Here is a 14,160-nt window from a genome sequence, read left to right as displayed (position 1 = left end):
GATGATTTGTCTGGCTCTGCATTTTGGCTGATCACTATTCCTTGCTTGTGTGTGTAGCTTAAATCACTGATGTTCTTACTCTTCCTTGATTGCATAATTGAAACACTTGGTATGATAAATAATGAATAAGTAATGATTGCTGTTGCCTGAATACATACATTCATAACAATATACAAAAGTGAGTATTCATGTAATGCCTGGTTTATTCCAGCTAGTTCCATAATTGTGTGCTTTCCTTTTCAATTTATAAAAAAGCAGACATATGGATTTATTGATTATTGCTCTAGACCACAGGACAAAGCTGATGAACTTCTGTCTGAATGCATATTCCATTTACTGTAAGGAGGAAGACCAGGAATAAATTAATCTTATTAGGCAGTGGTGGTGGTGCATGAAAAAATGTACTGGCATTGCAGGAGGGAGAGGAAGCTGCATGGATGTATGGAGATGTTAATAGAGCTAGAGACCAGGAATTGCTGTGTAGTGCCCACATCTGGAAATGCTCCAGATGATCACTGGACACTTCTCTTTTGTAGATGGAATAGGGAACTGTCTTCATCTGGGATCACTGTAGGATGACATTAGGGCTGTGGTCCTACTGAGAGGCAGTGCAGTGGCACCGGTGCTTTTGCTGTTGTTCACATCATGTGGCCTTTCAAAATTGTGGTCCTACTGAGAGGCAGTGCTGCAGTGGCACCGGTGCTTTTGCTGTTCACATCATGTGGCCTTTCAAAACGTCAGAGATTAATTTTTTGATTTTGGGTATATTCTTAGCTACTCTTCTGCATGAGGGCAAAATGTTCTCCTTTTAAGTTGAGTATTTTTTCAGTTAGTATCAGAACAGCCCAAGAAGTCTAGACAGTGATCTCCATATCTTAGTGTAGCATTCAGTTTTGACTCATTGACATCAAGCTGCTTTGAAGAAGCTATTTTGTGTCAGAAGTGGGTAACTGATTGAGAGAGCCCACTTACTAAACAGGACTAGTGTGAGTTCCAGCCCTGGAAACAGCTTTTATTTCTCTCTTTGTCTTACTGTTTTGTATCAGGGTGAACCTGGACCAAAAGGGGACAAAGGAGATCGAGGGATGACTGGAGAACCTGTAAGTATGGCCAAGTACATCCAGAGGGGATATGGGAGTGGTCAGTTTTGGAGGGAGAGGGTGGGACATGCTCCTTCTGTAGCTGGGATGCTTCTCTCATCAGAAATAGCCACAGTGGTGCTTATCTTTGTGCTGCCTGTAGAGGAAGCTACATGACTACTGGAGTTTAAGCACCTAATCTATAGCTCTGGGCCTTAGTAGCTGTAAAGAGGACTATGGGATTTGCTAGGCAGGGCTTGGCTGGCAGTAATTTATGTGCAGGATTTATTAAGGGATTTTGAAGTGATGGGGCCCAGCTAAATTGTGCATTTGGGTACTGTATTTGTATTCTGGACTCTCTTGTTCTGGATGGAGCTCCCAGAAAAGACAGAGCCCTGTGCAGTGACAGCCTCTGTAAAAATCATACTTACCTCAGTGGAAAGAGCTCCTTTATCTCTCCCTCTGTTTTGCAGGGATTACCTGGGGTCCCAGGTGAGCAAGGACCTGCAGGACCTGCAGGAGTACAGGTAAGAGGGACCTTGAAGAAAATCTTTGACATGAGTAGAGTGGAGTGCCCTCAAGGTCTTTATCACTGTAAATAATCCTTCCTGTACACACCAGCAGCCCATTTCTTTCTTCGTATTTTTTTGAACCTACTGTCATAGGTTCAGGGAGTTCTGTAGAGGTTTTTACTTCTGTTGGACTGCAGGACAATAGGAGGAAAATCAGCTCAGAAATATATTATCTCTGTAGCATGGTCAGTATTGTCTGAGAGGCTTCCTTGAGCTTCATGATCCTTTAAGAGGGCATCTGCTGCCAAAGCACAGGTCTTGCAGATAAATCACATTTCCAAAACATTGCAGAGCAGTCAGATTCATCCCTAGCTCATCTGACCTGGAATGAGCAATGGCTCGTTCTATGGTGTCAGCCATCTTCAGAAGATTTATTGTGTCACACAAAACTATTTCCAATCAGCACTGAGGTGTTTCCATTCAACATGGGTAGGTGTTCACTCTGCCATCATATATGCTGTGCTCAACCTATATAATCATCAATACTTGGGCATCAATACGTTAAACAGGTGTCTGAGCATGTCTTAATAGCAGTCTGAACATTCAAAAAAAAAATAACCCAAACCAAACAAAACCAAACCTCCAAAAACCCAAGAAAATACACAGTAATGCCATGCAACTTTTAACTAACATCTGCTAAATGTGGGACAGTACAGTTAGTAGACTTTGTCCTGCAAAAATTCTTCAGAAAGGGCTCTCTGATATGTATGATTAAGACAAACCCTCAGCATGGGGATCTATTATTATCATTTCTAGATGACTGATGTTTATATTTCAGAACTGTAGGTGAGTCTTCTGTGAAGGGAGACCATCAAAGTTCAGCAGGAAATTAAGTAGTTGGTAGGCCTGAGGGTAGGAAAAAGATTCACCCATATGAATACCTGCAAGTTTCAGCATCCTGTGCTGAAAAGCAGTATGTGAGCTGATTAGTAACTCTTGTGAAGTCTCAGGGTTTTATTTTTATAGTTCCTTTTCTTGCTGTGTAGAGAACTGGGAGCCCTTTCCTCAGCCATTAACTCCTCTGTGAATTGGTTAACAAAAGCAATTCCTAGTACACATTCAGGCATCTTGAAGGCTTTTTTTCTGGAGGAGGTCTTCCATGTCTAATCAGCTGGTATCTCTCCTTTCTGCACAGGGTGCAAAGGGGGAGAAAGGAGCCCGAGGAGAGGCTGGAGCCCCTGGAGAGACTGTGAGTAACTGCTTCCCTTTCAGCATTTTCCCCTGGCAGTAACACACCTGAAGGGACACTGGCATCAATATCTTGTGGATTTGCAGTCCCAGGCTGCTTGATCACAGAGCACATCCTCATCCACAGCTGGAAGAGGCTGTTTGTGGGCAAACAGGACCATCTGCACCAAACAGATCAATGCCCCATTCAGCCCAGCTCAAGGTTGTGCATCTTTTCCTGCTCAAATCTCTCCCTGCCTAACAAAACACCCTTTTCTGAGAGAGTGTGACTGCACTGCAATGTCAGCCCAGCTCAGGCAGCCAGCTGGGGGAGGGAGCTCACTGCTCAGCAGCAGCAGGATGTGGTCTTGATCATGGGTGCTTTTAGGCTTCACTGTCAATTCTGCTATTTTTTATTTTTTTTTAAATATTGGCTCATTCAGAAGACTGATCCCACACCCCTTTTTGAGGCATTTGTTGTACAGAGTGCTGTTCTTGTCTGTCTGTGTGCTTAGAAACAGTAAAGGATTCCAGTCCAGTTCCATTATTGTGAAATCATATGAGACCTTTGCAGCTGAATAAAAGGCTTCAGACTTTCTTTGCAAGCCAAGAAGGAAGAAACACTGAAGAACTGTTTGAAATCATGATTGAGAGAGGGGATGACTGATTAGGAGAAGGAAGGAATAGGAAATCTAAATCATGCATCCTAGACCACTAAAATTTCTTCTTCCACCTTTGTGTTCATGGTTTTCTTTCTTGGGCTTGTGCTGTTGTCTCTAAGGAATGCTTTCACCCTAAACCCTGAACTGCATATTTTCAGGAGTCTTTCACTCTTGGTTGAAGGACCCTTTAGTATTTTGGAGAGAAGGGGAAAAAAAATGATGGTAAAAACTATTCCACAAAAACCCATTCCATGGTTTTATTGCTTTGTATAACCTTGTGGCTGAGAGGATGTTAATGATATGGAAATGCAGGTATTTGCAGGCACCTTCTCTTTTCTGGCCATCCTTTCACAGACTACTGCTGCTCCATGTTTCTGTTGGCTCATAGACCAGTGACTGTAAATAACACAGAAATTAGGAAACCTTTAAAAACCTCTGCTATGAGCAAAGGCTGAGAGGATTGGGATTGTTCTGCCTGGAGAAGAGAAGGCTCCAAGGAGACCTTAGAGCCCCTTTCAGTGCCTAAAGAGGAAACATAACAGAGCTGGAGAGGGACATTCTGCAAGGGCATGGGGTGATAGGACAAGGAGGGATGGCTTCAGACTGAGAGTAGGTTCAGATTAGTATTAGGAGGAAATTATTTCCTTTGAAGGGGATGTAGCACTGGCACAGGTTGCCCAGCACCAGCTGTCTACTGGAAGGTGTCCCTGTTTGTGACAGAGGGCTTGGAACCAGATGAAGTTTAAGTCCCTTCCAACCCAAATCTATGATTCTATGAATCCTTTGAATACAGCCTGATAACCCCAAACATACATCTCTATGGGGATGTAAATCCCCAAATATATGTCCTCTAATGTATCCCTTGAAATTTTGGGGACACCCATGGGCTTTCTCTTGCTACAAGGCTTTGAATTGCAAATGGATAAAGACCTGCAATTTAAAACTATACTATAGCCTCTGAATGGTTGAGGCTATTTTACCTGTTCAGTGCAAAAGAATGTTTTCAGATTTTGTTCCCCACAGCAGAGAAAGGTAGAATTGTCAACAAAGCATATTTTGTTGACCTACTTTCTTTTATGATAAATCAACATTCTTTACTCTGTTCTTCTGATGTTTCTGGCCCAGACTTTACTTCCTGTATCTGAGCTAGATTTAGGATTTCTTTTGATAGAAGGTAGCTTTAAGTTCCCAAAGAGAGCCTTCATCCATTTTGTATTGTTTCATTACTCTTTACACTAAAAAGTTGCAAACAAATGTGCTATTTTTTGCCTTCTTGATGTACAACACCTTGTCTGACATGAAAGCCAATCTCACTTGGAACATCTTGTTCCTATGGTGATACAAGTTGTGATATGCACACACACACACACACTTCATTTTTCTTAAAACAGGGTTTGAGTGGACCAGCAGGGCCCCCAGGTCCAAGGGGCTTGCCAGGAAATGTGGTAAGTATGCACCAGTATATTTGTTTTCCCATCTGTGCCCTAATTTCTTTATTTAATGTGTTTAGTTTTCCCTTCCATGGGGATTACTATGAAGTTAAGAAGGCTGTGTTTCATTAAATTTGTTTCTTATGGCTGAATTGAAAGATCTGGGGGCACCTGGGAATGGTGTATCCATTAAGTATCTTCTCATATTCATTTTATCAAGAGGAGGAAGAGAGGTGCTTCATTCCTCACCAAATTGTTAAAAGCAATTTTTGCTGCCAACTCTTCAAGAGAAAAAATTCAATGTTTATTGTGTCTTTGGTTTTGTTTACTTTGCCTTTTTTCATTTTCCTCTCCTTTTGTAAACAAGACTTCCTGATATAAAAATAACCTAGTAAACGCCCACTTTTATTATGGAAGCATGTAGGCATTTGAGCCTGAAGACTTTGAAATCAATGCAGTGTCCCCTTACCTGGGCGTTCATGACCACTATTAATTTGTGCATGATAAAATTTTTCATATTTGCTAAAAAAATCTTTGGATTAACTCTACTCCCAGCTCCACTAGGGTAATTTTCTTTCTAGTTCCTGGGGTTTCATTTGGCTTAGACTGGAGTAGGTGAAAAACAGCATTTAGACCTCAGGATATGATGTATTCAGGCACTGGGGTTTAGAACATAGCACTATTAGAACCAGAGTTTATTACCTGGGCAATCCAAGAAAACTTAAATTGCCCTTCAACTAATTGTTAAGATACATTTGATTTAATTGTATTAATGTAGTGATTTAATTTAAAAGTGAAAGGTGATATTGAAAATTAAGAACTTTTCAATTTCATATTCCATTAAGCAAACTTCTATACCAGTAATACCAATATATTACCTATAAAAGCCAATATAATTGGAAATAATTTTTACTGGTGCAGAAAGGAAAATAATTATCACATCCATTCTGAGGTCAATCCAATCTTAATGGTGCCAAGACATGATTTCACATCTTAAAATGGAGTACCATTCTAAAATATGTTTTGGTGGGTTAGGAAGTTACAGTACTTAATTTAGAGCTCTAAATCATCTATATTTTGACACAGAGTCCTTTGAGATCTGCCAAGATGTTAAAAGGATTGAAAACTGAAGTAGAGGAAGAAATGAACACAGCTACATTTCCCAGTGTTGGGAGGCTTTTGGCTTCTCTGATACAGAGGTGGTGATTGGGGGTTGTTGGTAGCATATTAGAAACTGCTGAGAATTTCACAAAATGAAAGAAGTAGTGACTGATAGAATGCGCAAATCTGGTACTAGCTCAGTTTCTGTTTTTTCTGTTCAGCTGTTTTTTATATTGAAAAAGAAATTCCTCCTTTAAGGACCTGTTACACACCTTCTGTGGTATTTTCTGGGTTGCAGATTTTCTATACTGGGAAATGTAGAGCTGATACTGATGCTTGAGATAAAGTATACTGAACCCATAGCTCTGCTCCTTTGTTTAAAATCCAATACTGCGTACAGGAAACTTCTAAGATTTAAAGTTCTTTTCTCTCCAGGGTGTGCCTGGAAGCCCTGGATTCCCAGGAAAGGCGGGAGAGAAGGGGGAAAAGGTGAGTTCGTTCTTGATGGGCTTTTTTCTTTATTTTCTTGAACATTTTAGGTAATAGTGACAGCATGGATGGTTAAGACACATGGGTTCATGAGTTCATCTTGTCTGAACTCCTCTGTTTTACATGCTGTAAGGTTTTCACCCAGTTGCTGCTTTATAATTTGCCTAATAAACCACTGAGATATGACTGGATATAGTGAAGTCACTGGTACACAGTTCTGGTCTTCTGCTGTCCTCATTACCTAACAAGAGCAGGCATTTGGTGTTTTAAGAAACTCCTATTCATCACTTTAAATCCAAAGCTGGAAGAAAAACTGGTTTTCTGTCCCCTTTCATGAGCTTTCTGAATTCAGGGGGTTTGGTCATGCACCCAGAGTGCCCAGCATGCTGAAGTCATGATCTTTGTTTTCTGGAGTAGGAATGATTAATCAGAAACATGACCCCCTATATCCATGTATTTGGTGCTTAAAAGGGAATGAATCCCAGTTCCTTCAGTAAAATCTTCTTCTAAATTACTGAGCTCTGCCTTAGGGTCATGTGAGGACCAAGGGCTCTCTCATTCAGTGTTGCAGAAAGAGTGATGCACTTCACTCACAAGAAAGAACAGTATATTTTATTGATCTAAGACACCAAGTTAACAAAGTTCAATGGTAAATGCCACGGTGCTTTAACAAGATTCAATGCAAGATACACTTGATTATTTACTGCATTGTGGAGAGGGAGAGACAAAACTGTCAGGGAGACCCTTCCATTGAGTCATGAGCTTCAGAAAGGATCCCTTTGTGTTCTAAGCTCCTTCTCAGAGAGGAATTTAAGTGTGGTTGCATCCAAAGTTAATCCCAAACTTGATCAATATTTTGTCTATGGCATTATATGTGTGCAACCCATCCTTTATATCACTTAGCTAAGATTTCAAAGTTTCAAATGCATTTATCCCCATTTTGTTTGCTGAGTATATGATGTGATAAGGTGATAATCTGAGGGGTTACCTTGAGAGGCATCTGTGCTCTAGGAGAGATCTGGGCATGCAGCTCACTGCAGGCCCTGGGCTGTGCACTGTTCTTGGGGTAAGATGGTTGGTTCATGTTTTCAGGCTGGCTACAAATGTTAGTTTCTCCCAAATTTGTGAAGACGTTGACCAGCGCTGTGGTTAGGCAAGCACATTGCCCAAGCCAGCCCTCACCTGTAGGGTTGTTATGCCTCCCCTGAACTCACTGTGAGTCAGGAGCAGCCATCACAACCAGTAGCATCCAGTACTGCTGCTGCTGCTGCTGCTGGGTGACACTTGGGCAGGGTTATGGGAAGCAAAGATCAGGTTGGGATCAGGGCACATTCCAACACTTCTCAGTGTCACAGCACAACTTTGATGAGTTCAGGTTGGGGTGTGCTCCATGGAGAGAGCACACCGCCACATATAACTGCTTCCCAAAACATTTTGAAGTTTTCTTTTACTTTACTTATTGGAAATTACATGTGCCTTGAGATTACTGAAGGAAAAAAATTCCCTTTAAAGAGGTTTTCCTATGATACCAAAAGAAATCCAGATGAGACAGCTAGGAAAATATCCATGTCTTTCAGTTCCAATGAAAGACCTGAGATGGTAATTATAGTATTTTAATTAGTGAGTTCTGGTGGCTTCTCTTCTACAGGGTGATCCTGGAAAAGAAGGAAAAGTGGGTTTACCTGGGCCACCTGGTGAGCCAGGGCGTGCTGGAGAGCCAGGTTTGCCTGGGAAGGGTAAAGATGGAGAAAGGGTAAGTACTGCTGGCATGCTTTGTGTTTGAATGGTTCAATATGAGACAGGCAAACATGGCTCCTGCAGGAGAGCATGCATTTACCTGAATCCATGGAAGGCCTGCCTGTGGAAAATGCTCCAGATCTCACCTGTGCATAAAAAAAAAAGTGAGAGAGTACTGAAGATGTATTTCTGAAATTTACATTGAAAACAGAGACCTCCACTAGGAGTAACCATTGCCATTGTGACTAGCACAAAAATCATTAGCTTGATGGAAGTTCCCTAAAAGCTTTTAATTCTTGCCCAGTTAGAAGACTGTTTAATTTGGTTACATGTTGTCAGTAAAATATTGCCAGAACAGTGTGAGCTCAGGAGGGCAGTGGTGAAATTGCTGCCTTGACTGTGGCAAAGTCCAGGCTCTTGTTTGGCTGGGTGGTGACTGTTTTCTTGGTTTGCTTTTGGCACTTTAGGGGGAAAGAGGACCACCAGGCTTGCCAGGACCTTTTGGACATAAGGTGAGGATGGACTTCACTGTGGACTGCTCATCTTAATCACTTGAACTGGAGAAAAGAACACGGTGCAAACATGGTCTGTTTTCCACTGGAAAATAGTTTGCAAAGCTCTGAATCAAAAATGCACTTCTAGCCTTCTAGGAGGTTCCTTTTCTTTGTTATTTCAGCGTCTCTGTGGATGTAAATACTCAGCTATGAATTAGCTGTGTTCACTTTCCACATTTATAATATCTTCTACCATTGTAAGAATTCAGCACAGATGGAGGTCTCAGTGCACACTTTTTCAGGGAAACTGTGACTGGGACCCTTTAATCCACACAACCAGGGAGACACTGCATGGCTCAGGGGTGATCTGCTCTCAGGACCACCTGTCAGCCCTCAAAGAGAACTTTTCCCTAGCCCAAATTCCCTTTATCTCTCTTCAAAGAGGGCATTCATTATTTTCCAGTAGAACCAGGCAGTCCTGGTTTCCCCTCCTTTATTGAGGCAAAGACTAGCTAGTTGAAGAGGTTGATGACGCTAACTTCTGCTGAAAGTAATGTTTAGTCCCTTATAAGCACACAGAAAAGAGAGAAAGGAATAAAACAGCAGAAATCTTTGATTTTGGGAGGATCTGGATTGTGCTTGAACATTTATCAGACATTTCAGAAGTTGTCCTCTTCAAAATGACCATTTTCTGATGTGGACTGGAAGAAGAATCAGATGTTGAAACAGATTCTGTAAATGATAGAAGCAGGATTATAGGGGTATGAGACCTGATCCATCTATGTCCCATATTTTTGAAATAACCAAACTGCTATGATTTTCTCTAGTTTTGATGCATTTTGTACAAATGCATTGTAGTCTTTTCTATATACCTTTGACAGTTGAGAACACAGACCTACACCCACACAGACACACACTAATAGACTGAGAATTAATATAAAAGTCAGAAAAAAATCACTAAAAGAAATCTCATTAAGTATTCTATTCAATAGCAACAGAAGATAAAAGTCTTAATTGTATGTGAGAAAATACTATTGAAATTTTTGTATTGAAATTATCTTTCTGAATAAAATAACTGATAAGGGATGTGTGGAGTGTTTGAACTAATCAGAACGCATTTTTCCTCACTGGCCTTGCAGTATTATTTCTTTGTAGTAAAAGATTAGCTTAAGAAGAAAGCAAGAAAGGGGAAAAATAGGAGATATTGCAGATTTCATTTTGAGTGGGCAGAATCCACAGGTAACAATTTTTCTATCCTGCTTCTATATAGCTAGAAATAATGTCATAATAAATAGCATAAATAAGATTGGTTGTTATAAATCTACTGCCAATGGGAGACCAAATCTCCCAACTGCAATGCAATCCATAAAATTCTTATTGATTTCTCCCCATAACTAGAAAACAGATGTTAAATTAAAGTCTTACAGCTGAATTCTTTCTTAGCCCTCTGTCTGCAGTGTGCATTGAACAATGTCAAGCTGTTTTCTGTGCTGTTCAGGTTTTACTTTGGAAATCTGTTTTTTAGAAGGGAAGGTTCTCCTTTTCTAGTACAGTGCTTGAGAGAGAGTGGTAGAAGTGTTGACTTATATTTTACCAAAATAATTTCTGTGAGTAGGCCTATGTTGGTAAAGGACAGGAGAATATTAAGATACAGTAAAACTTCACTAATCCTGTCTTCCCCAGATAAATGATCTATGTTCAGCAATTTTTGTGCCTTAGCCTTCTAGCACAGAGAGAGAAAAGTTTTTATGTGCTTCCCTAGGCCCAGGAAAGTGCCTGCAACCCTGGTGAAGTCACTGGTTCTGGAAGTGTTCTGGAATTGGCTCTTGGGGGTATGGTTTGGGGTGATTAAGATGCTGCTGGGATGGTGGTTGGACTAGCTGATCTTGAAGGTCTCTTCCAGAATCTTGGTGATTCTGTGAAATGCTGGAAATTTGGTGCAGTGCACTAAAATAACTGAATGCAAGTGCAAAGCTTGTGTTTGCTCTCAGTTCTGTGATGTGACGTGGCACACTCTGAGCCTGCAGAGGTGAGCTGGGGTCCCTGTGGTGGAAAGGGACACTTTAATGGCATGATGAGACAGTAACTGTGCCATGTCCCCATGCTGCCACAAGCAGAATCTGTCCCTCTGTGGGCAGGATCAGGATCAGATGTATTCATGTGACATTCTGTTGCACCACCTGCTTGCATTTCAGTACATTTTCTCATCAGTGCACAAAACTTTTAACTCTTTCCTTCATTTCAGGGTGAGAGGGGAGCTCCTGGCCTCCCTGGACAGCCAGGAGACAGAGGAGTGCCAGGAGTCGGCCTGGCTGGACCCCCTGTAAGTAGCAGGTCCTGCTGCAGCCTGTAACGAGGTGGAAAATCAGGCATTGCCACCTGCACTGCCTGTGCTTAGCTGTGCTGAGAGCCTGCGGGATGCTTTGCCTTCTGGAGGTGCAGATTCCAGAAGAGTCCAGAGGCTGCCATTTGTAGCTCACATGTCTCATGTCTGCTATGAGGGCTAAAAGTGCCATAGGATTGATTGGTGTCACTGCTGAATTTTGTCAGGACTGTCACTCCTGAATTTTGTGTGTCACCCTGGTGCACTGGCTGTGGATGTGAGAGGAGATCTGTGCCAAGGCAGCAGCTCTGGTCTCCTGGACAGACACAACCTTGCTGTTGTATGACCCTGTTGGAAGGGATGAGTGTGGCACACATGTCCACATCAGTGAGATAGAGACACCCCAATAGCAAAATATAAAATCAGATTGATTAAACTGCTGTGTTCCAAGAGGGGCCTTCTCCCCATAATTTTCCCCAAATATTTGGGAGGTTTGACCTCATCCAGCTCTGCACCCCTGGCTATCAGTTGGTCACATGGTGTATACAGGAGTCTGCTCAGAAAATTTGAATTTTTGTGTTGCTGGGCTTTGGTCACTCCCGTGCTTATCTTGTATAACTCCTCTAGAAATGAGGGGGATTTGGCAGTGCTCTGGCAGTAGTCCTGCTCAGAGACCTCCAGCTATGCACTGAATTTGCTAGTGAAATATGTTTAGGAGGAAGCAAAATCCTGGCTGTAATTGCATGAGGACATCTGAGCCCTTGCATTCTTTTGCAATACCTCATGCATGCCATGATCCTGGATCAATCATTCAATGTTTGGTTATCAGTGCTCTGTTTATCTAGATATAAATGTCCCAATTAGTACAGGAAGTTGCCTTGAAATGATAAGTCATATTGCTGGGTAATGAGTTGAAAAATCTGACTTTCTGACTTCTGTCCACTTAATATTTGCTTTTACCATGCTGAATTCTATCTGAGTTAGAACAGACTGGGTTGGTCTTGTTTCACACTGTGATTGTATCATGGCTTTTATGGTACTCACAGAATTACCAATGACTGCAGGTTTCCTGGGTGTCCTTTGTTTTATCTAAGGATCTATAGATTTATCTATGATTCTATCTAAGGAACAGTGGTGTTCTTGTATTTCTCAATGTTCAGCCATTAATTAAATTAAAATTAAATTAATAAATATCTGGCTTGTTTGAAAATCACAAGCTAGTGAATAGTCTTTAATTACAGATTTTTAGATTCAGTCCAGGGCTCAATGAGTTCATGTCTGCATCCTGATGTACACAGGATGACAAAGTTGTTCTTCATTGGGGATTTAGCATCCTCATCTCCATAAACACAAATGACTAAGGACTTGACTCCAAATGCAGACATCTCTTGTCTCACACCACAAGATTGGTTTTTTCGGTGTCTTCATTATTTGCCCACTGTCAGGATGTGTAGCCACCTACACACCACACTGTTCTCAAATGATATGTTTTATTTATTTAATTTGCTTTACTAAATGCTTCTTTAGAAAAAGAAAGAAAAAACTCAACAAAACAACAACCAAACTCCTATTATGATGGGTTTTTTCCACTGTAGATTTATCATAGCATCAGCTCCAGTGCAAATACTGGAATTGGAAAAAAAAACAACTCTGTATAACCTTGAATCTAGCAGACTGTCACAAAGACTGAATCCTACAGTAAAGAAAACCAGAATAAAATCAGTGGAGTTGCTTCAGTGCATATTACATGCTGAATTAAAACGTCAGCCTCTACTCTTTTTAGCAATGTGACAAAATTGTGTTTATAATACTTCAGCTTCAGAGCTGAGAGCCAACAACTCTTTTTAATTGAAATCCTCACCCTGTTTCCTCCTGTGCCCTTAACCTCTCTCAGGCTTTGCTCCCTGCAGAAAAAGTATATATAGATGTGGATTTTTTTTTTTACCATATCTGCTGAAGTATTGAGTTACAATTTACATAACACTGAGCCATAAACTTGAACATTAGCAGAGTGTGCTATTTCCAACAGAGTAGGGGACAGCTTGGACAATTGGGTGAATTCACATGTTTATGCTGAAGCTGCCTAATGCATGGATGCACAGTATAAGTAGAAAGGTTTCAATTTTGCCCTGCCTAGCCTTGTGGGTATTAATTAAATTATGCATTAAGCCATTTCTTTAACATGCACTAAGGTGTCTTCTTTCATGGAGACATTGTGAGGATTAATGAGTTGCTGTGCCTGAAACAGAAAGCAGAAGGAGAGAGGAGTTATAGTGGTAGCCAATTTATTCAAGCCTTGTTTTGGGTGTGTTTGGAATACCAGATTGAGTCACCCATGATGGATATGGTACTGCATCACTTCTGTGGTGTTCCTATAGAAGTGGGTGCCTGCCAGTGGGTGCCTGCCAGTGCTCTACTCAGCTGCACATTTTAAGTTGCATCCCCAAACAAACAGCATGCACAAGCCCACTGCCTCCCCTGCTTTGACTTACATTAAGGAGCACAGAAGTCCTGTGGGATGTTTTTCCTTGTGTAAGAAGTAGCTGAATGTAGTGGTCTTCAGAAGCTTGGGGAGTTGTCCTGTCCCAGCCCAAGGGATGTGTGGATGCTGTGGTTCTGTGTCTCCAGACCCAGCCAGGAGCATGGGTTATTCATGGACAGAGTGCACACACATCCACACTCATGAGTGCAGCACACAGTCCAGTGCAGAGAATAATGCCTTAATGCAGGACCCACCCTGCTAAATGAGAATTTTAAGTGGTTTTATTGCTGTGTCTTTTCTGTTTGTAGGGCCCTGCAGGACCCCCGGGAGACAAAGGGTCACTGGTACAGTATGTCTTTCTAGCTATACCCAAATTCTTTGGGGAGGGGACAACCACATTAATTATGTTTTTACCAGTCATTTCATGAGGGCAGATGTAATTTCTGTGGTTTTGCTCGAGGAATGGTCACAGGGTGGCTGATCCACCAAAACTTCTGTGTATTACCAGGTACTTGTCTGCTATATTGAGCTGTGAGAAGGAGTTGATCAAGAGCCTTGGCCTGGTGGAAACTTTTCCTTATGTGACAATAGTCCTACAACAGAAATAATAAGTGACTTGCTTCA

General features: G+C 41.4%; 1 protein-coding gene across 1 annotated transcript in view; it reads left to right on the top strand.

Moving 5' to 3' along the window:
* Positions 1-14,160, top strand: part of COL22A1 (collagen type XXII alpha 1 chain) — a 228,447-nt gene that overhangs the window by 170,098 nt on the left and 44,189 nt on the right. The window contains exons 34-42 of the mRNA XM_041420805.1: positions 1,047-1,100; positions 1,553-1,606; positions 2,787-2,840; positions 4,872-4,925; positions 6,447-6,500; positions 8,149-8,253; positions 8,705-8,749; positions 10,977-11,054; positions 13,845-13,880. Of these exons, the coding sequence (XP_041276739.1) occupies positions 1,047-1,100; positions 1,553-1,606; positions 2,787-2,840; positions 4,872-4,925; positions 6,447-6,500; positions 8,149-8,253; positions 8,705-8,749; positions 10,977-11,054; positions 13,845-13,880 (534 nt within the window). The remainder of the gene's footprint in view (positions 1-1,046; positions 1,101-1,552; positions 1,607-2,786; positions 2,841-4,871; positions 4,926-6,446; positions 6,501-8,148; positions 8,254-8,704; positions 8,750-10,976; positions 11,055-13,844; positions 13,881-14,160) is intronic.

The sequence above is a fragment of the Onychostruthus taczanowskii genome, unplaced genomic scaffold (assembly GCF_017590055.1).
Source record: "Onychostruthus taczanowskii isolate IOZ18803 unplaced genomic scaffold, ASM1759005v1 scaffold66, whole genome shotgun sequence".
Lineage (NCBI taxonomy): Eukaryota > Metazoa > Chordata > Aves > Passeriformes > Passeridae > Onychostruthus > Onychostruthus taczanowskii.
This window is presented reverse-complemented; position numbering and strand designations above follow the sequence as displayed.